Source organism: Microcebus murinus, chromosome 4, assembly GCF_040939455.1.
Source record: "Microcebus murinus isolate Inina chromosome 4, M.murinus_Inina_mat1.0, whole genome shotgun sequence".
Lineage (NCBI taxonomy): Eukaryota > Metazoa > Chordata > Mammalia > Primates > Cheirogaleidae > Microcebus > Microcebus murinus.
The window spans coordinates 75,716,231-75,739,084 of NC_134107.1; the positions used below are offsets into that span (position 1 = coordinate 75,716,231).

Below are 22,854 nucleotides of genomic sequence, written 5' to 3' on the forward strand. Positions count from 1 at the left end.
TATTTTTTTTAAAAAGCCACAAAAATGGAATTGTAGAAAAACACGCTTATTTTGACTGTGGCACCAGGTAAGGAAAAACAAAAAGAAGGAAAATTCTTTTTGAAATTTGTATCATAAGCTGACCCTAAAACTTATTTTTTATTCATCATATTACCTGTGTTGTCTGAAAAACCTCCTGTAAAAAATTTAATGTAAAGTGGTTTGGGGTTGGTCATACCCCCAGGCAACTCTCCAAAGCAAATGCAAATCCTCTCTGAATGAATTCAACCTCAATCCTGGCCTCAAAGACATCCCAGAAATAAAGTTCTCCCCCAAAAGTACCTCATAGTCAAAAATCATAAAACACACAAGAAAACAAGACAATATGAGTAAGAGCTAGTAGTAATGGATTCAAATATTTTAGACCGGTAAGGTAAGATACAAAATAGAAAATGACTATTATTAATATGCCTGAAAATTAAAATAAAAAGTTAAAAGGGAAGCTTGAACATTTTGACAGAGAAATAGAAATTATATAAAATGACGGAGATAATTTGAAAAATAACCAAGGTGCACTTGAACTAGATATATCCTCTTGGACAAATCCTCCATTCTCTCTAAGCCTGGGTGTCCTAATCTGCCAAAAGAAGCTACTAATAACACCTGTTACACTTGCCTCTCAGGGTCTTTCTGAGCCTCTAAGGAAATAATGAAAGTAGGTACCAATGCTACACACAGCCTGAGTGATCTTGGACTTTCTGAGACTTCATTAAATTTCATTCCTAGTTCCATTTTCCTTTCTTTGGGTCAGGAAAAATACTGACCCATTCAATTCAGGCAAGAATAAAGGCTATGAGTAAGGTTTTCAGCAAAAATAGCAAAAAGTTTCAAGTTAAGATGAAATGATTACTCATTAATTTAATGAGAACTATGAAACACTTATTAGGACTAATAACCTGAGTCGGAGTACATAATTCATCTATGAAACTCAATTTGTCAAAAATACAGCAAATGGTTTTTATGAAATTCAGATGGAACCTGGACAGAAGAAGGATGTGGGTCAGTATTAAATGGATAGCCATAGTAAAGTAAGACATTAATGTGAAAGTTATGAAAGTGGAGTGCAAATAAAAGATTTTAAGAATTATAAAGTCTGTATACTATATATGTATACATATATATATATATATAATTTTCCCTTGTCATTTCCTCTATGAAATCAAGAGGTTGGGACAAATTCTGTGATCAATTATTCTTAGAACTTGGTGGAAAATGGAAAGAATCTGGAATCAGTCACCTTGAGTTTCGTTCCAGTTCCCCCACTTAGAAGCTATTTCCCTCTCTCCAAAGAAGGCAGTACCGTTTGCCCCCCTCCCAGTAGCTGGCGAAGTTTTCGAGGACCCGATGTGCTGCTCAGGAAAGACAGGTACAGACGCGGCCCTCATCACCCACCACCGAGTAACTACGGACTGAGCCAAGAAGTTAAAGGAAATGCAGCTCTTCCCAGCTGGAAGACACCTCAGTGAACAGAGAGAAGAGCAACTCTCTTTACCCCAAGTCTATTTCTTGTCCACACCATTTCGAATTTGGTTAAGAGGAAGGCAGGCCGTGGGGGTTGAGGGAATTTGGAAGCGGAAGTCCCCAGCCATTTATGTATCCAGACTTGGTTTATTCACTCCACAAACATTTCTCGGGCGCAGACGGGCTGGGCAGTGGGACGACAAAGAGGAAAGGGCCGGGAGCGCGGCCACCTCGGTTTAGTGCGGAGACACGAGGCGCATCACCGCGGGACAGCGAGGTCGCGCCCGCGCCGGCTCAAGTTTGCGGCGGCCGAGGAGCCCCCACCAGGCCGCACCCATCCCCCTCCCCGCCCGCGGCCGAGTTCGGGACGCGTCGCCACGGCAACCAGCCGGTGGCGGCGCCGCGGGCGGGGAAGGAGCCGCACCAACGGCCGCGGCGGGCGCGCCGCGGGAGGGCCAGGGCGGCGGGTGGCGGCGCCCCTCCGGGCGGGCCCAGTCGGGCAGGCGGCGACCCCAGCAGTCCTGCTCCCCGGCCCTCAAGACCTCTTGCGGAGAGCGTAGGTAACCGGACCCTCCTCCCCGGCCTGCCCTGCCCGGCCTCGCCCCTGACCCTCGCCCTCGCCCCTCGGCCGGGCTGGCCCCGGGCTGGCGGGGGCCGTGGAACCGGGCGGGCGCGGGGACCCCGAAGGGCGGCCGCTGTGCGCGAGGCCGGGTTTGACCCGCGCGCGCGGGTCCGGGCGTGGGCGCGCGACGGGCGGCTGGAGCCCGGGATGGGAGCACGGCCCTTGCAGGATCCATAGCAGAGATTCTCCCTACCTTGGAAGGTCTAGGTTCTAGTTGTGCCGTCCTGGGCAAGTCGCTAAGCTTGTCTCTGCCTCAGTTTCCCTGACGTGAAAGTTAGGGATTGAGAGATTGAAATTTTTTTTTTCCACCTGTTCGTTCTGGTCAAGTTTGTCTTCACCATACTCGCTCCTCGCCCAGCTCCTTGGCTGTGCCCTTCAGTTTCATTCAGGGTTACTCTTAAATTCCTTTTTTTTTGGAGACAGAGTCTCGCTTTGTTGCCCAGGCTAGAGTGAGTGCCGAGGCATCAGCCTAGCTCACAGCAACCTCAAACTCCTGGGCTCAAGCAATCCTGCTGCCTCAGCCTACCGAGTAGCTTCTATGGCTAATTTTTTCTATATATGTTAGTTGGCCAATTAATTTCTTTCTATTTATAGTAGAGACGGGTCTCTTGCTCAGGCTGCTTTCGAACTCCTGACCTTGAGCAATCCGCCCGCCTTGGTCAGCAGAATGCTAGGATTACAGGCGTGAGCCACCGCGCCCCGCCCTTAAATTCCTTTGACTTGGAAGTGATGTGAGCCTCAGCCTTCCTCCTCTTTCTACCACGTTGGGCTGTTTAATTGACAGCCCAATTGTTTAATTGTTTAATTCGGAGGAGTTGAAGTCCTTTTCTATACTTTGTCCAGATTATTTTTTAACTAAAATGGTGTTGCTCAGAAAAACATTTTTTTTTACTTTAGGCAAGTACTAACATCCTGTTTTGTCAAAAAGTGAGCCAGTTCACAGAGAGCCACTTAAGACTTTTAAGATTTCTATTTTAAGTCGATTCTTAGTATTTTTTCTTAAATCTCATGGGATATTCATTCTAACCAAACACAGAAAGGGCCAAAGAAAGAAGGTACTCAAATAAAGGCAGACCTTTAGGAGAGCCACCAGAATAGAAATTTTGAGAACATCTAGCTAGAACTCCTCTTGAATAGGAATTCTATTTTACTCATCCTTTTGTACTGAGCACTTTGCAAAGTACCTACCGGTAGTACCAAGCTGTTGTTCAGTAAGTAGTAAATGGATGTTCATTTCAGTCAGTACCACTTATTTCAACTCATCACTAAGCCAATACATAAGTGCATGAGAACACTTAAAAAAAAAAGCCCAAGTTTCTACATTTTGTAGATCCAAGGGCTACTGTACTCAGAAAAACTCATACTAAATGGTTTTTTCCAATAGCAATATTTTCATGTTTTATAAGTTAATAAATGTAAGCATTTTAGGAATCTAGATTATTTTTCTCCTAACAGATTAAAAATCAAGAAATATAAACTAGATGTAGCAGTTTGTTGACATGGAGAACCAAGCCCATAATGCAATGGGGTAAGTGTTAAGAAATTTCTGTTTAATAAGTGGATACTTAATTATGCCAAAATCTCCCTGATGAAACATGAATTTTCAAATTTGCTATTAATAGAAGGATGTTCCAATTATTTTTGGTGAGACAGGTGGGGACAAATTTCAAGTGACTATAATTAAGAATGTGAGTCTTTCCAACTTCAACTCTGTGAATCTGCACTTAAAAGCTACTATTTTCCATCTTTTAGTGACTCCATCCAGTGTCAGGGTGATGAGTGTCCAGGCCTCCTGTGCTCTTATGTTACTATAGTGCAAGCAACTCTTGGCCAGGTTGCCCCTTTTTTGCTACATCAAGTAACACAAGTTTCCCTCTACTCTTGCCCCTTAAGGGAGAACTCAACACTTAAACACAGCTTCAAAATAGATCCAGCACCACAAAACAGCAGCAGGAACTGGATATTTAACTAAAAATTTCAAAGAGATAAGGAATAGAATTTGTATAGCATTTTCCATGGTAGAAAATGAATCAAATTACAAATATCTGTCTCCAACCATTTCCTGCTACTAGCACCACAAAGGTTTCTCTTCCTATTGCTTCGCCAGCCAACTGGCCACTGGTTGACCCCAGAGATTAGGGGTTGAGAGTTGAATGGGTGGTGCTATATTGCCTAATCTTGATTGTGAATGACTTTGGCACTGGTCACACCCCTCCAGGTGTCTCATTTTCAGTGATCATGCTCAGACTCTGACTTTGATGTCAAGGCTAAAAAAAAAACTGTACACGTCTGGATAATAATAACTATCACTTCTTTAGCTTCTACTCCATACTCCTCCTTATGACAGCCTTGCTAAGTATCATTCTCATTTTACAACTAAGAAAACTGAGTTATGTTTGAGTACAGTCTAAGCTCTTGTAACAAAGAGATTCCAAAATACAGTGGCTTATATAAGACTGAAAGTTATTTCTATTTCATATGCTAGTCCAGAGGTAAGCAGAGCAGGATTGGTATGGCAGCTCAACCATCCTCACTAAATGATCTTCATCTCTGGGAAGGTGATTGTTTCAGCTCCCACCGTAATGACTGTGCTCTGTCATCATGACTCTACTCCTGTCAGACGGAAGGGGAAGGGCAAGAGGAGAGAGTAAGACTTTTCCTTTTAAGACTATGACATGGAAGTGGCAGGTCTCACTTCTCTTCGTTTTCTATCGGCCAGAACATAGTTCCAGAGGTACAGCTAGCAGCAAGAAAGGCTGGGTAATATGGTCTTTAACTGGGCCAGATGAAGCTTAGAAGTTCTACAATAAAGGAAGAAGAATGGATATTGGTGGATAATGAGCAGCCTCAGAAAAGTGAAAAGAGAGACAAAGAAAGCAGGAACTTGCCCCAGAATATACACCTGGTTTTGGAGGAAGTAGGGTTTGAATTCGGATATGCCTGGCTTGTATCCCTGTATTCCTCCCCACGTTAGGAAGTGGATAACCATGAGATGCAGGGAGTGGCCTGACTAGTATCTAGTAGCTGAGTCAGGTTAGGATTCTAGATTGAGCACGTGTTATATTCTTGGTATGACGATGGCACTAAGGGCTAACATGCAGATTGAAGGTCTTGAACCTAAGGCTGGGTACCAGATACCACTTCACTCCTGCAAATCTGAGGCCATGGGGAATGCTATTTTTCTTTATGCATTCTTTTGAGAAGAAGTGCTGAATATATGCCAGACACAGTTCTAAGCCCTGTGGTTCATACAAAGATCATTAAGAAAGATACCTTTCCTTAGAGAACTTAGAATTTAGTTAGGCACTCTAGAGTTTGAGTACAATGTAATTACAAACCAGAACTTAATGAGAATTGCTACAGGTTTCCCTGAGGAAGTACTCCACTCATCACAGCAGTCACGGGATGAGACATTGTCTACCATGGTCTCCAAAACATGGACAGCTCAGATTGGCTTTGCCTCTGTCTGTCTCACATCCTATTGAGAAATATGTAAAAATCTAGACCATGAGTATAATAGAATCTCATGATCCAGGACTTGTTACACAGCTTATCAAATCGTGCCTCCTAAATACACAGAAAGGTTTTATGTAGCAGCCTTCCTTGAACAAATATTTATTTCGAGTCTGCTATGAGCCACTCATTGGTCTAGGGACCAGGAAGATAGCAGTGAACAAAATGGACAAAAACTGTTTCTCAAGGGGCTTATACCTTAGTGGAAGAAACAGATGATAATAAACATGTATCATATGGTGATATAAAGAAAAATGAACCAGGCTAAGGATGAGAGGAATAGAGTGTGAATGGGGTGGTCAAACAGATGCTCTGGCGGCATTTGAGCAGAGATTCTATCTGGGTGGAGAGAGTTATAGAGAGTAGGAACAGAAAGTACAAAGGCCTGAAGTGTGAGCTTTTACACAGAAGTGTAGTGTGAGTGAATCATTATTCTCTGACATCATAGTTATAATAGGGTCTGATTTTAATTTATCTATGATTTCTCCCAATTATAGGTATTTGTATTTGTGCCATAATAATCAATCTAAATTCCTTCTAAAGTCATCTTTATATGTTTTTCCTTTTTGTTTTTAGAGTGAATTTCTAGGACATAATTATAATATATACCATATATTACATATTATGTATTTTATATTGTACATATTATATAATTATAGAAAGAATACATTATCTATTTTATTGGCCTTTTTAAGAGAACTCTCTCTATATTTTGCTTTGCTTTTGTTTTCTTATTCTACTGTTTTTGTTTTCTAATGTCTACTATTACTAATTTGCCCACTTATGATTTATTTTATCTTCTTCCGATTGTTGAGTTGAAAAATTTACTTCAGTAATTTTTGTGATTTCTGGATTTCATGATCTATTTAAATAATAAAAACATTTAAGGCTGAAGTTCCTCCTGAGCACAGCTTTGCTGCTTGCCATAGGGTTAGTGTTCTCACTGTCATTTTCTAAATAATTTGTTATTTAAAATTTGATATCCTTTTTGACTGAAGAGATATTTAGGAAATGTAATTTCTAAGGGTATTACATTGTCTTTTTATTATTACTTTCTAATATTTCTACTAACATGGTCATAAAACATGGCCTATATGATTTTGACTGTCTGTTTCATTAAGATTAATCTTGTGGTCTATTGCATGAACTTTTATAAATGCCCTTTGGGTATTTGAACACAAGTGTATATTCTCTTTTGGTTGAATAAAAAGTTTAACAAGTTATACATATATAACCAAACATTTTAATTGTTATTATTATGTTTACATTGTGTTTTTCAGATACACTATTATCTTGATTTTGTCTATTTGATCTATCAAATTCTAAGAAAGATCTTCATTTTGAATGTAGTTTGTGCAATCCTTCCTTGTATTTCTAACAGTTTTTGCTTTACATATTTCGGTGTTCCATTGCCTAGTATGTTAAGGTTCATGGGAAGTATATGATTTAACATTATAAAAAAATCACAATTATAAGCTAATGTTTTCTGTTTGAATTTGTTGGCTGATATTAATATTACTATCCCTCCTTTTTAAATGTACTTAGTCAATAATATTAATATCTTTATTCACTGCTTATTTTCAGCCTTTTTAAATATCATATTTAGTGTGTCTCTTATAAATAGCATATGGTTAGATTAACAAATATATACCCCAATTGGAGAATCTTTGTCATTAAAAAGAGGATTTTAACAATTATTTTAACAATAATGTAACCTTTTTACTTCCCCAACGTTTGTTAGGCTGATCTAGTTTTTTTTTTTTAATCCTCTCTTTCTCTTGGAGGTTCTACACCCAAGTTTATAAATTATTGATTTATATTTAAAAAATTTTTAATTTGTATTTATCTTTTGGCAACCTGAATTAACCTGAATTTTAACTATCTTTGACTACTCTGAGCCTTTATAACACTTGATGTTTAGTAATGCCTTTGCTTCCCCATTTTCTTATCCCACCTCTAAGCTTTTGTTGAAGTAATCTATATTTCTAATTCCTGATTGCTATTAATTTTATTTTATTCCTCTTTTACTTTAAGAATCCTTTTTTAAACAGCTGTAGGTTTGACTGCATTCCTCATTACTATTATCTGTATACAAAATCTTGCCTGTTCCTGATTTTTTAAAAAATGGATTCATTTTTAATTTGAAATACTTCCTTAGTTAATCTTTTTTATAAAAATGAACATGAATGATATACTTCTTAATTTCTTATGTGTCCACAATAGCCTGTTTTTACTCTCTTACAGGAACTCTGTAACATTAATACTGTTTTCTTAAAGCATTCAAGTGTTGCAGATGGAAAGTCCAATTGTACTCTCATTCTCTCTCTTAGCTTCTTTCTTTCTTTCTTTCTTTTTAATGTCTGGAGGCCTACAAGATTTTCTCTTTATTCTTGGAATTCACAAATTTACCAGGATAATTTTTGAGGTATTAATCCTTTTCAAATAATCCTGCACAGCATTTGGTGTGCACTTTTATGCTAAAGATTCAAATCTCTTCAGCCCAGTAACATTTTCTTCTGTTTTCTTTGATTAATAATTCTCCACTATCTTGTTTCATTCTCATCTCTTGGAATTCCCATGGCTTTTTCTTTTCTCTCATAATTTCCATCATTGTCTGTTTTTTCTCTATGTTCAGGAGGAATTTTTTATGTTTTCTCATTTTCAGTTCAGCAGTGATTTGTTATTTACTGCCTGTTGGTTTGGCAACCATGTTTTTATTTCCAAGAACAATTTTTCTTGTTGTTACTTTTATATAGTAAATCACGTTTGTTTTATTAATGCAACGTACCCTTGACTATTACTAAAAATATGAATTAGAAATGTTTGAATTTATCTCTTGCTTCTTATGTCAACACTTTTCAGTTATCAACTCCAATTTTTTTATTTTATTTTATTTTTTTTGAGACAGAGTCTCACTTTGTTCTCCAGGCTAGAGTGAGTGCCGTGGCGTCAGCCTAGCTCACAGCAACCTCAAACTCCTGGGCTCAAGTGATCCTCCTGCCTCAGCCTCCCAAGTAGCTGGGACTACAGGCATGCGCCACCATGCCCGGCTAATTTTTTCTATGTATATTAGTTGGCCAATTAATTTCTTTCTATTTATAGTAGAGACAGAGTCTCACTTTTGCTCAGGCTGGTTTCGAACTCCTGACCTCGAGCAATCCGCCCACCTCGGCCTCCCAGAGTGCTAGGATTACAGGCCTGAGCCACCACTCCTGGTTTATTTCTTATTTAACTCCAATCAGTCATTCTGTGGGTGTGGCCCTGGTGTGATTCTCCTTGTCCTTCAATTTGTGCCTCTCCTCAAACTGTGTCAACTGCTCCACAGCTCAGCTTTTCTCCCACACTCTGTTACTCCAAAAGTGAAATCAATTAGCTTTTTCAGAGAAATCTGTCCACCAACTACAGTGCAGCTTCAACTCTCTAAGTGCTAAGCATGGCCCCAGCCAATGGGCTATGCAGTTTAATATATTTAAGATTATTAAGGCTTATGTTTAATAAACTTATCTCTGAAGGCCACTTCTAAATAGGAGTTCCACAGATGCATTAAGCAATGCTAGAGTCAATGAGAAACACTCATAGAGTCCCAAAATATGTGAATTCTGGAGTGTTGTTTTAAAAATGTCATTTTCCCTGCATAAGTAGATGCATATGTGATGGATTACTTCTTTAAAATATCTTTTCTAACTGAAAAGAACATTTATCCAGGTCTTTCTTTACTTAGTTACATGTGTATGTAATTTAAAAAGTCATTTGCTTCTTTGTCACTGTTACCAAAAAACAGCAATTTCCTGTTCCCTCCCCAGTTTTCTACTCCCAGAGGCAACCAGTTTCAATTCTGATTTTTTTTTTACTGTTTATCTCCATATCTTCAAATAACATGCTTATAATGCTACTTCTTGATTTTTCAGTTTTAAGCATTATCTATTGACTTCCATAATGGATATTTTAAACGCCTACCACTAACTTGTTTCTACCACAGGCACGCACACTCACACTTCCCAATCTTCCATCCTCCCAATACACTATGATTTTGATTGAATCAATATTCTATTTGCCTTACTATGACTTTACAAGTACTACTCACCTCTGAGCCGTATTGTCTACTGTGATTCCTTTTCCTTTCTGACACATTTTGTTTTTCCTGAAGTTAGTAAATCTGGTATCTTAATTATAAATTCTTTGGCGTTTTCTTCTAAAACTGTTTTTCTGTTTGTATTTGTCCTACCTTGTCCATTGTGTGAGCTGCTTTCCTGGAATGTCTGAGATCCCTGACTGCTTGCTTCTATTTGAGAGTGGTGGATTAACAGCTGGTGGGAAGCTTGTGTGCACATGTGTGTGGCATATAGGCAGCAGTCTTCACTGATCACCAGGCTAGGCAGTTTCCTTGCAGGACCCCATGTCACTCTATTGCAGTCTTTTATCTCAGGCTAATCAGATTCCAGAGACCCCTCTTTCTACGGCCTGGAGGGTATATTATAAATTGGGCTGCTAGCACTCTGGGAGCTGAGAAGGAAGGGGCTGGGGAATGAGACTTGCACTGTTGACTTTAACCCCTCACTTTCCAGTATAGTGGTCCTGTCTGGGATTCTCCCAGTCTCTCTATTTCACCGTCTCCAGAGAATACACTTTGAGTCTAATGCTAGTGAGGCAATCTAGGAGTTGAACCCCTTGTTAGCCATTTCTCCTGGTTTCAGGCTCATGCTCACCCCCTACTTCCAGAAGTACCAGGATGAGTTGCTTCTTGGCTTTCTCTACTGCCAGTTTTCATTATTTTTGTCCTTGTAGGTTTAACTTTCTGAGTTAAAAATATTCCTTTGCTTTATTTTAGTAGTATTTGGGAAGAGAGTAAAATGTGTGTATGTTCGTCCATCTTCAACCAAAAGTCTCACTTTTTTTCTACTGAATCTCTAACCTTTGTTAGAGATTTGATCTCTAATCTCTACCCTTTGTTCTGTAAATTATACCTTGGCCATTGATCTCATTCATAGAATCTTGTCGAATCCAGGACTATTTTCATAGATACATCTGGGGTATCAAGGGCTTGCCTTTTTAATTGCAGGACGTATGGGGCATGGTTATATAGGAATGGCTTCAGGGGCAGAGACAAGACAGATCAGAGTTTGCTTTCATGGAGTCTCTGAGAGTAACATACCAAGACACACTGTTTTCACCTTTCAATGTTATTTCCGTTAGGTTGTATCTTGAAATCAGAAGGTACATTTGGCTATTATTCACTTTTTCCTCTAAAAGCAATTATTAAGTTGTCCTTGCGTCTTATAAAGTGTTACAGAATGAGGGAAATGTTTTTCATATTGCCATACTAAAGCACAAACACATATGGCATAACTATTTATGGGGAAATCCACTAACCAACTCATAGTACAATGGAATAACCATAATCTATACAAATGCTGGAGTGTACAGATGGGCAGCATAGAGCTCGGTGTACTATAGAATTGATACAACAAAATGGCCTTCAAGTTTTCTCTAGAAAAGGAAAATTGCAAATACTTAATGCTAATCTCATAATTCTCAAGTTATATACTATTAATACTTAAAATGGTTCAAGAATAAGAAAAAATTGATGGATCAGCAAAACAGCTGACTCTTAAGGGAAGCTGACCAGATTATCTATAGAGCCTGTGTTCATTTATATGAGAAACTGAGGGTGGGGTATGAGGCATAGCTCATGCAATAGCCCAGGAACCCACGAATATCCAGATCTTGCCTCAAATCACTGATAACCCCAAGGGAGACTTATCACAGCAAAGGGAAGCAAGACATTTTGAGTGGTGATAGTCACGATGCCACCCACCTGAAGAAAAATTAAGCAGATTATGGAAATAGAGAGTTAAAGAATAAATCTGATTAGGTAATCTTTAAAGAAAGAGCTAAGGAAAGTGAGAGATCTAGACATATGGACATCCTGGGGAACGGTATTCCAGACAGAGGGACCACAAAAGCACAGGTTCTGAGGCAGCAGCATACGTGGTGTTTTCAGGGAGAGGAGAGAGGTCGGTGTGGTCAGAAGGGAGGAAGCAAGGATGAAAGTGGTAGGACATGAGATCAGACAGGCAAATAGGGCCAAATCCTGTAGCGCCTTGCAGACCTTAATACAGACTTTGGATTTCACTATGGAAAATGGGAAGTCACTAGAGGACTTTGAGCAAAAGAATGAAATTTTCTGACTTACTGTTTTAAAAGGCTTACTCTAGTTGCTATGGGAAGAATAGACCACAGGAGGGCAAGGTTCGAAGAGAGAGACGAGCTGAGCTGTGGCAGTTAATCCAAGTGGGAGATGACACTGTTTTGGATCAGGTTGGCAGAGATAGATATAGTGACAAATGGGTCTGTTCTGATGAAAAGAACTAACTGTTCTATAGATCATGGATTGAATACGGAGTGTGTGAGAAGATGATGAGCAAAGGATGGTCCAAAGACTTTTGGCCTAACATCTGCAAGGATAGGCATGGCATTATTAACAAGAAATATGAGTGAAAATGCAAACTTTGTTTGAGATGCCTGTTGTATGTCCAAGTGAAGATGTCTGATAATTAGCTATATATACAAGTCTAAATGTATCTTTCTCCTTCTTCACCCTTAGTGTATGGCTTTATTGTTTGTGGTCACTTTATGATTGCAAGATGGCTGAACCATCTCCCATCTCATCTGCCTTTCAGGAATGGAGCAGAGGAAGGGCAATGGGTGAAAACAAAAGAGCATGTGCAGCAGTCTAATTTTGGGTTCCTACAGAAGCCAGCTCTGAGACAAAGATTTGGATATAAATAATTTATTTAAGATATGAAGATATGGTGTATTAGTTTCCCATAACTAATATAACAAATCACTATAAATTTGGTGGCTTAAAACAACCAAAATTTATTCATTCACTCACAGTTCTAGGGATCAGAAACCTGAAATCCAAAATCAGCATCACTGAACCAAAATCACAGTGTCAGCAGGGCTGCACTCCCTCCAGAGGCTCTGGGAGAGAACGTTTTTCTTGCCTCTTCCAGCTTCTGGTGACTGCCAGCATTCCTTGGCTTGTGGCTTTATCACTCTAGTCTTCAAAGCCAGCCCCTTCAAATATCCCTCTTCTCTACCTTCATATTTGCTTCTCTTCTGTGCGTCAAATCTCCCTCTGCCTCTGTCTTAGGGCCAGCCTAGATAATCTACAATAATCTCCCCATCTCAAGATCCTTAACTTATTTCCAAGACCTTTTTTCCAAATGAAGTCACATTTACAGTTTATAGGATTAGGGTGTGATTATCTTTGGGGGCCATTTTTCAACCTGCTGCTAGGGAATGGGGAATTGAAACAAGGAAAGGCAGTTTATCCAACCAGCTACCACTGTGGGTGACTGGAGCTAACTCCTGATGGGAAACCCTGGAACCCAGCATAAATCACATCTCTCAGCCTTCGCCCAGCCAAGGAAAAATAAATATTTATATATTAATCACCAACAGTCATTGGTTGAAGGTTGCTCCTGGGAGGGCTTCAAGTCCCTGTCACTTCTGACCTGTCACAAGGTAGCAAAGAGGACTCCAATGGCGAGGAAAGACAAATCAGCAAAGGAATTCACGTCCTGTCCACAGGAAATCGGGCCATTTGTGCCCTGCCGTGGTCAGCATCAGGGATGTGTAGGTACCGACAGCATCTGCTGCAGCCCTCTTTTAAGTTGCCTCATAGCACCTTCCCCTCACATTTCACAGGATGGATTTTGTTACGTGGCCATGCCTAGCCCCAAGGCAGGCTGGGAAATGTAGTTGTTCCTTCTCTAGTTGGACACATTTCCATTGTGAATATCATCAGAGCTCTCTTACAATGGGAGAAAGGAAGAATGGCTATTAAGTAGGCAACTAGCAGACAAGTGATAAGGATGACTCAGACTGGGGTGTTATCACTGGATATGGTGAGAATTGGTCAGAATTTAGGATGTCTGAATATATTGGACACAGTGCCAATAGGACTTACTGTCATTGTGAGGTTTGAGGGAAACACGAGTCTAGGATCATGAAGGATTTTTATCTGCAGCAACTGATATCATTGGTGCCAATGAAAGACATGGAGTGGACTAGAGTTGGGGCAGGCTTGTGATGCAGGGACTCAAGTGCTCTGTTTTGAACACGTGCAATTTTGACACACTTCTAACCATCCTAGGGAAATGCAGTGTTGAAAAGGTGGCTGCTGTAGAAGCCTGGAGCTCAGAAGCTTAGGCTGCAGATAAGGAAGTAGAATTAACCAGCACAAGCTGACATGAGAAATTTCATTGGAAATTTCTGACCTTCAGGAAGCAGTATCTTCTTTAAAAGTTGTCTAGTGTTGGAAAAACAGATTTTATCAATGTATGCCTAATTCTCCCCTGTTGGGATGTAGTGAAACAGCCAACTCCAGGTTTAAATAGGAAATGGATAAAATGATTCCTCACATGCACCAACACCGTAGTCTCTCAAATAGACCTTATGGCAATAGGGAATTTTAATTGTCCTAGAGACTGGCTTACAGGACCAAGTAATGCATGTGTAGATAAACATTTGTTTATTATTAATTGTATCATATGTTTGTATTAATATGCAGTAAGACTTCAGATACACAAGTTTATGAGGAGAGTGAAGCTATTTGTATTTCTAGATAATTGTAAAGATCACCCTGAAGACAGAAGTTAGTGCCTACTAATATTTCACTGTCGCTGGCTTCTCTCCTCCTTCAGTCTCTGGACCACGAGGTTACTCAGAATGTGAAAAGCTATGACAGAAAAAGTTTATCTATAATGGAGGTATTTTAACAGACCTTCTGCTCTTTTTAGAGCATTAAAAAATGAGATTTTACATTTGTATGTGCCTACAATTCTGACAAAGCATTGATAGGGACTTGGAGTCTTTGGCATTGTTCTTTATTTCCATAAATGTCTTCCTTTTGTGATTATGATGAAGGCTTTAGAACAAAGCCTTTGTTAGGTACATTTAAGCACCCTCTTTTTGGGATAGTGAGGTTTATACTTTATCCAAGTCCCAGCATTAAGCTCATTGCAAATGAGGGAAAAGAATGGACCACACATGAGCCTCCATCTCAATTATGCGGTAAAAATAGGCATTTTAATGCTGCTAAGTCAGCAAATGCTAATGATGACAGTAAATAACATTTTTTGGATAACAAGAAAAGTGCTTGAGGAAAAGCTGTATTTATCTACGATTCAGTAATTAATTTTGAACAAGAATATCCATGAAACTGTGACCTAAGTGTCATAAAGTAATAAATCCTCTGTTTTACTGTTTTAGGAGAGACAGCTGATTAAAGAGCAGATGACATCACAGATGTGTGTACGAAAGTGGGTTCAAGGACTTCTGGAGGCTCTGCCCAGTTTGTCTTGTTTCTGTCTCTGATTGATATAGAGTGTAACATGCAGAATAGGGTGTGAGCCACCATGGAAAAGTTAAATTATATTTAGTATAGCCTATTAGCAAAGGCAAATAAGTATTTAATATATTTTCCAATGAGTTTCATTAAAAGATTTTGAACAAGACCTAATGATTGTGCATCAGCATTTTGGAAACTCATTTTCCTAAACTATTCCATGTCTCATGAAACAGTCCCCTCTCCTCTCTCTGTGCTGCTCTCTCTCCCTTTTTCCCTCCCTTCCTCCCTCCTCTTGTGTGACTTACATATTTGTCTTTTACACCCTCCTTTCTCTCTCCCAAGCTCCAGACTCATTTCTATTCAGATATTTCACATGTCTCAAACTGAATTCACTTCTTTTTTTTTTTTTATAAACCTGTCTCTGCACCTCTATTTTCCAGATTGGTGATAGGTAGGCTCACCCTACATCCCAGTTTGCCCAGAACAATCACTGTTTACACCCAGTGCCCTGACATAATTATTATTAGTGCCCCTTTCACTTTCACAGTTGTCCTGGTTTGGATAACAAGTGATATGGTCATCAGAGCAATCTGTCTGATGAAGGTCTGTCCTTTTAAGAACTGGTACATAAGCCCATATGTTAAAGGCCCTTGGGTTGAATGAAAGCCCACAGGCCACAGGATTGCTCTGGGCCACCTCCATACATGTCCATGTATCTTACTCTGGCTCATTTTACTCTGAATGTGACTCTCTCCTGCCTTCTCAGACCCCTTCCCAATATACCAGCCACTATTACCACTATATCACCAGTTTTCTGTTTTGCTCATTCTTCGCCTCCAAAGTGGATATCCTGATATTTAGACTGTAGGTTCCCAGATGGGTATGTCCCCTGCAGGTCTGTGTGCCTCCTCCCTCTGGCTTAATGAATTGAAGGGTTAATGCAGGAGGCTTTGGCCTGACCCTGGGATCCTTCCTTTGTGAATTGTTCCCAAGGATAAACCCAACAGTAAGGACTAGAGTTTGCCTGTCTTAAGTAGCATATCAGACACAACCCACCCAGTCTCCAAAGCTGGAAGATTCAGAGGATTTTTCTTTTTCTTTTTTAGCTCCTCAGTCAATTTTTCTAAAATTAGGTTAATACCCACTTTATGGGGACATTGTGAGGATCCCTGAGAGGAAGTACAGGAAAGTACTTAGCATAATATTAACATTTGACTAAAGGAAGTAACGAAAATATAAATAATGTTATTGCCCAGCTATGTGAAAGAGGCTAAACAAAGCCCTTTAATTTTATTTTAAAGTTTGCTATATTTAGGAGCAAATATTAATGATAGTGAGACAGCTGAATTGCTGGTAATTATCTGAAAAAAGGGTAGAAGAGAGGCTAGAAGACTGAACAATTGCGTTTCAAAAGGGAATATTAACTTTGACAAAAAGCTGAGTCTGATGTAAAACTGAGTTTGGGTAAATCTTAGGTAAGACTTTGGAAGAGATTATGTGTGGTCTGTGGGCATCCAGAGGAGGAAGCAGTAGCTGTCAGGACTCGGTGGGGAGCCCAGGCCCCCTGCATAGCAGACCAGCCTCACTCAGCTCACAGGGTTAATATGCTGGGGCATCAGGGAAACATAACAGATAGAGTTGTATTAAGGCTTTGGCATGATATTTTACAGGGCTTTCCATGATATTTTTGTGGGAAAGAAAAAATTGCAAGGTTAATTAAATGGATTAGTATTTGATTATAATTTTCAAAAAATCAACAGATCACTGTCACTCTGAAGAGCTTAGTAGGGAATGCCATAGGGATCTGTCCTTTATTTTGTTTTTTATGGCATTTTATTAATGACTTGTATAATATATATATATATATTTCATATATATTTGTACATATTATATATGTATAACATTTTATAAGTATATATGTCATATATATATAAATGATATGTGTGTGTGTGTATATATATATATATATATATATATGAAAAACAGATAATGCTTATCAACCTGCAGCTGACACAAAGCTGGAAGATATAGTGAATGTATTCTCTGGCAAAAACAGGATCTCAAATACAAGCTCAGATGTTACCTCACTTGGGAAGATTTCTGTGGTAGCCCTCACCAAGCCTGTATTCAGCACCCTTCCTTTCTAAGGAGCCTTCGTGTATCCATCAGTCTTTTATTCTGTTTGCCTGCCTGCCTTGCAAGTCTCTATGTACAAGCAATTGATCTTGTGTCTTCATTTTCCCAGCACCTAACACAGTGCTTATATGAATGTTTGCTCCGAGAACAGTGATGATGACCCACATTGAAAGGCTGAAGCTATCAAGCTGAAATTTAATAAGGATAAATACAAAGCCCTACCCTTAGCTCCTCCCCACCCCCCCCCCAAAAAAACGAGCACAAAATAGTGAATAGGGAGCTTACTCATAGCATGCATGAAAAAGAAATAAGGTTGTTAGACAAGAATAAACTCATCTTCAAATGGTGTATCACTGCTTTATTCTTCCCTCTCCCAAATTCAGCTCGTGAAATCTTTGTCTGGTTGAATAAAAGTATAATGGCACCTGAAACAAAGGTTGTGAGAGACTCTGTCTGAAATAATTAGAACATACCTGTGGCATTATGTTAACATTCTGAATGGTACATCTCAAGTTTGAAATCTATAAATAAGAACTGGTTCAAAGGAGAGCCACCAGGATTGTGAAGGGTCTGAAAATCTTACCATAGTTATTCATTTTTTTCATTCATTCAACACATGTATATTAGACATCTAGTATCTTTCAGGAAGTGTACTGGGTACCAAGTCTAGAGTAGAGGAGGAAAACCATCTTTAGAAGCAAAAGAAGGAAATAATATTTGTGAAAATAAACAAAGACCACCCAAATGAGAACAACTGAAGTCTATTTATTCAGAGCTTGCTAACCCAAGGAAGTTATACCTCATCATTTGCTTTTGGCAGAGACTCATAGGCAGGCAAAGGAGTGGGACACCTTTATAATGAAAAAAAGGGGAAGGTTTCAGGTCTGCTGTGACTGGAAGCTGTTGGCATCAGGAAACTGGAGACATAATAACTGGAAGCTGGGCATCCTGTGTGATTGGTTTGGGGAACAGATTTGGCAAGCATATATGGCTTTCTCCAGTTGATCCTGAGTTGGAAGTGGGGGCAAAAATTAGAGAAGCTGGCAGTCAGTTCTGGCCATTCTGAGATGATTGCTGCAGACTTTGTGGTTTGGCTTTCAGGACTGGCTGTTGCAGAAATTGTAGGTCAGTGTCTACTATCATATAGTCTGGCCATCGTCTGTGTATTCAGTCTCTAATATTGAACACTGACAAGAGAAAACTGGAGGTACACTGAAAACTGTATTCAGCATATTGATGACTGTGTTCAGCTACTTTAATGTCTACTGTGTTGAAAAGGCATTTGTTCTGAATAGACTTAATGGATCAAATTAGGACCAGTGGGTGGAACAGTTCTTCAATTATAAAAAAAGAACTTTCTAAAACTCATTGCTATCTAGATACAGTCTCAGACAGTAGTTACATATTATGGAAAGAATTCAGACCTAGGCTGAATGACCTCTTTATAGGGATATTGCAAAACAGTTCACAAACTTCGGCATCCATCAGAATTGTTTGATGTCTTTATTATTGATGCAGAATCTTGAGCTCTGTCCTAGACCTGCTGAATCTGATCAATGGCATATGATAGATGATTCCCTTAAGAAATATTTGCAAAAGGCATACAAATACTAGATGACTAATTGGACTAGATGACTTGCAAGAGTCCTACTATCCTGAGAGTCTAATATTCTAACTTTTGCATAGCATAATTGTAATGAGGAAATAAACCATAATAAACCATTCGTTCATTTAACAATATTGATTGACTAGATTATGTTATGCCCACACTCTACTTTAAGCATGTGTGTGTATATGCATATATATGTATGTGTATATATGTGTGTGTGTGTGTATATACATGCATACATACATACACACACACATACACACATATATAATTTTTTTTTGAGACAGGGTCTTGTTCTTTCACCTAGGCTGGAGTGCAGTGACATGATCACAGCACATTGCAGCCTAGAACTCCTGGGCTCAAGTGATCCTCCCACCTCAGCCTTCTGAGTAGCTAGGACTACCAACTACTACTACTACTACGTGACACGGCATCTGGCTAACCTTTATTATTATTATTATTATTTGTAGAGACAGGATATTGCTATGCCACCCAGGTTAGTCTCAAACTCCTGGCCTCAAGCAATCCTCCCACCTCAGCCTCCCAAAGTGCTGGGATTAAAGGCATAACCCTATATTTTAAATTTCATTAGTATGCTGCATTCCTACATGCCAAGGAGACAGCAATGAAAATAATTCTTTTATTCATTTTTCAAAGATTTATTGAGCATCTACTATGTGCTGGGACACTATGCTAGCCTCTGGTAAAATGGTGATGAATAAGGTTGATAAACTTCTTTTTTTTTTCTAAAGCTTACACCGATATAGTCCTTTTTTTCAGAGCAGAAAAAATAGAACGTATTTACAGCAAAGGATGATTATGTATTATTATGAAAATGGTGTGAAAACACCAGGCCATAGTGCTGTTCTTTCTCCCTATATCATGACTCTGATTAAAATTCAATCAAGTTGGCCGGGCGCGGTGGCTCACGCCTGTAATCCTAGCTCTCTGGGAGGCCGAGGCGGGCGGATTGCTCGAGGTCAGGAGTTCGAAACCAGCCTGAGCAAGAGCGAGACCCCGTCTCTACTATAAAATAGAAAGAAATTAATTGGCCAACTAATATATATAGAAAAAATTAGCCGGGCATGGTGGCGCATGCCTGTAGTCCCAGCTACTCGGGAGGCTGAGGCAGTAGGATTGCTTGAGCCAGGAGATTGAGGTTGCTGTGAGCTAGGCTGAAGCCATGGCACTCACTCTAGCCTAGGCAACAAAGTGAGACTCTGTCTCAAAAAAAACAAAAAACAAACAAAAAAAAATTCAATCAAGTTATTTATAGAGGAATTAGTATACTGCTTTCCTCAGATTTGTTTTAGGTTTTAAGTAAAAATGGAAAGGCTTTGGGCTTTAGTCCAGGAATGCTAACAGAAGACTTCAGAATAGCACTTTGTACCTAAAACCTCTCTGATGTCAAAACTGGTGAATGGCCAGAGGCTGGGAAGGGTAGTGGGGAGAAGGGGATAAAGTGAGGATGGTTAGTAAGTATAAAAATACAGTGGGATAGAATGAATAAAATCTGGTGTTTGGTAGCATAGTAGGGTGACCATAGTTAACAATAATTTATTATGTATTTTTAAGTAACTATTATAAAAGAGTGGAATTGGAATGTTCCTAACACAAAGAAATGATAAATGCTTAAAGTGATAGTATCCCAATTACCCTGATTTGATCATTACACATAGTATGCTGTATCAAATGATCACATGTACCCCATATATATAATATATATATATTATATATATATATATAATCATTATGTAGCCATAATAACAAAAATTTTTTTTAAAGAATTTTTAAAAATACTAGGGAATGTACTGTTTCGTAAACCAAAGCCACATCCCTTGTTCAGGTTGACTCTGAGTATTTTAGAAAGTGATTCTGGAAATCTTGAATTCTTTCTTTCAATGGAGCGAATTTGTACTATATTTTCAAACACATTCTTATTCAAAACACCATGTCTTTTGCTGCGTGGTATATAGGAAGGCACATAAAATAGGAAGCAGCTGCCTAGGATCTAGTTCTGGCTCTTCTGTTAATTAGCTGCATGACTTTGGGCCTCAGTTTTTTCAAAATGCTAAATGATCTTTAATTAGCCCTAAAATTCTGATTTGGTTAAACTAAATGGAGGAAATGTTATCATTTTGCACCTGCCTCTTCCTCTTGCCCTCTTCTCAGCTACACAAATGTATCAGAAGCCTCTTCACCACTATTGAAATGGATGCTGAAACAATCTGCTTTTCTAATCTTGGCATTTGTATGTTATTTAGGCTGAAGTCTGAGGCTTTAATGTTTACCTGCTTCCTCAGTCTGAATGACCGAACTTAAGACAGCTTGCTGTGGAATAATTCAGTTTCTTTGAAAGATAACCCTGTACTGGGAGTACCTAGCAATCTGTCTTCTTAACAGCTTTCAGTCTCTGTAATCCTAGCTGTAACCAAGTGCCCTGTTTCAAACTCAGTAGACCCTCCTAGCCCTAAGATACTGCCACCTATGTGACTAAGAGTATCCCCACTGTCTAAAGACTTACACTGCTCTGCCCAAACTTGCCTGATCAAATTCCTTCCAAAGGGATACCAGCCAGATCCTGCCAAATTCCTCTCCTTGAGGGGCAGCACTGTAGCCCAATTGGTACTCTTGAATCTGGTCCTACCTAGCCCAGGCTTACTCTTCTGTTCCTGAACAGTATGACTGATGTCCCAGTTTGCCTCTGTCAAACCTTCTGAAGTTACGATAGACATAGGTATGTGTGTATCTACATGAAAGAGCATTGATCCTTAAGCTAAGTCCTACTGTTTTTCATAATTAGCATATTCCCTAGAATTAGCCCACTCTAAAAAAATGTTATTTTAAAAAATTAAATATACATATACACTGTTAGCTCTGAAATTAGCTTCTTTAATTTTAAAAAATTAACCTCTAGGTTTTGAACTTCTTCCTATTTAAATAATTGAACAACTTGAGAAATAATGATCAAGCTATGCAGGGCAGTATAATAATTTTTCTTGCCCTCACATTTCACTCATTTGAAATGTATTTTATTTTCCTACAATTGCCAGAACTTCTCCTTGTGAGGCTGAGCTTCAGGAATTAATGGAACAAATTGACATCATGGTAAGCAACAAAAAATTGGATTGGGAAAGAAAGATGCGGGCTTTGGAGACACGATTAGATCTTCGGGATCAAGAGTTGGCAAATGCACAAACGTGTTTGGATCAGAAAGGTCAAGAGGTACAGAATACATGTGTTAATAAATTGTCAATTCACCAGACTCTTATAAATAGTATTTCTTTGGTCAGTTTTTATTATATACTTTTTAACAGGCATCAGCAACAGCATTAATTGCTTGAAATTCAGTCAGCTGATAGTATGCTAAAGGTATTCTATCAAATAAATGACAATCTGTGGATAAGCCTAAATCCATAGATATTCGTTGATGAGAACAGACATATTGTGTCTCTCAGTTCTATACCTGTAATGACACAGATGTGTAAACAGGTGCCTTGTCTGCTTTTTAAGCAAATTATGTATGCCAAATCCTTAAAAATTGCTCTTAGACATTTTTCTTTTTAATATGTTAGTTCTTGTAAAAATGTGACAATTATTCCATAATACCATTAAAGCAGAGATCTTCTTGAAGGCACTGGAGCAAAAAAAGAGAAAAAGTAGAGGTTTTGCCTGAGATGGTTTAGCCTCCCCAAAAGATAATGCAAAGTAAATTCTAAACCTTCATTTACAATGTGATGGTGATAAGGATCTTTTGTTAAATATCCATACTGTCTTAATGTGGACTTTGTTGAATAGTGCTAGCAATGTTTGGTTTTTATGAATTTAATTTTTAATAGCTATTTTAGGAACTGCAGTACAAATATTTATTCTTGGTTTGGTACAGCAGTTTTGTTTGAATTTTGCTTCTCTTTTGTACATTTTCTGATTTCGTCAGACAACATTTAGGAAAAGCAAAATTAAATTTTATTCTTCATGCAGGTGGGGTTACTTCGACAGAAGTTGGACAGTCTGGAAAAATGCAATATAGCAATGACTCAGAATTACGAAGGACAGCTACAAACCCTAAAAGCTCAAGTAAGAAAACTTATTACAGTTTAATAGCTCACATTTTGA

The 22,854-nt window shown here is 38.9% G+C and overlaps 1 protein-coding gene across 3 annotated transcripts in view; it reads left to right on the plus strand.

Moving 5' to 3' along the window:
- The first annotated feature begins 1,971 nt into the window (after positions 1-1,971).
- DEUP1 (deuterosome assembly protein 1) overlaps positions 1,972-22,854 on the plus strand; it is an 85,210-nt gene continuing 64,327 nt past the window's right edge. For 2 of the 3 annotated variants that reach the window (XM_076002423.1, XM_076002422.1), the window contains exons 1-4: positions 1,972-2,060; positions 3,578-3,650; positions 21,792-21,963; positions 22,720-22,815. In XM_076002423.1, the coding sequence (XP_075858538.1) occupies positions 3,622-3,650; positions 21,792-21,963; positions 22,720-22,815 (297 nt within the window). In that variant the 5' untranslated portion in view covers positions 1,972-2,060; positions 3,578-3,621. Of the gene's footprint in view, positions 2,061-3,574; positions 3,651-21,791; positions 21,964-22,719; positions 22,816-22,854 lie in introns of those variants that run through there. The other variant, XM_012739646.3, reaches the window with a different exon arrangement.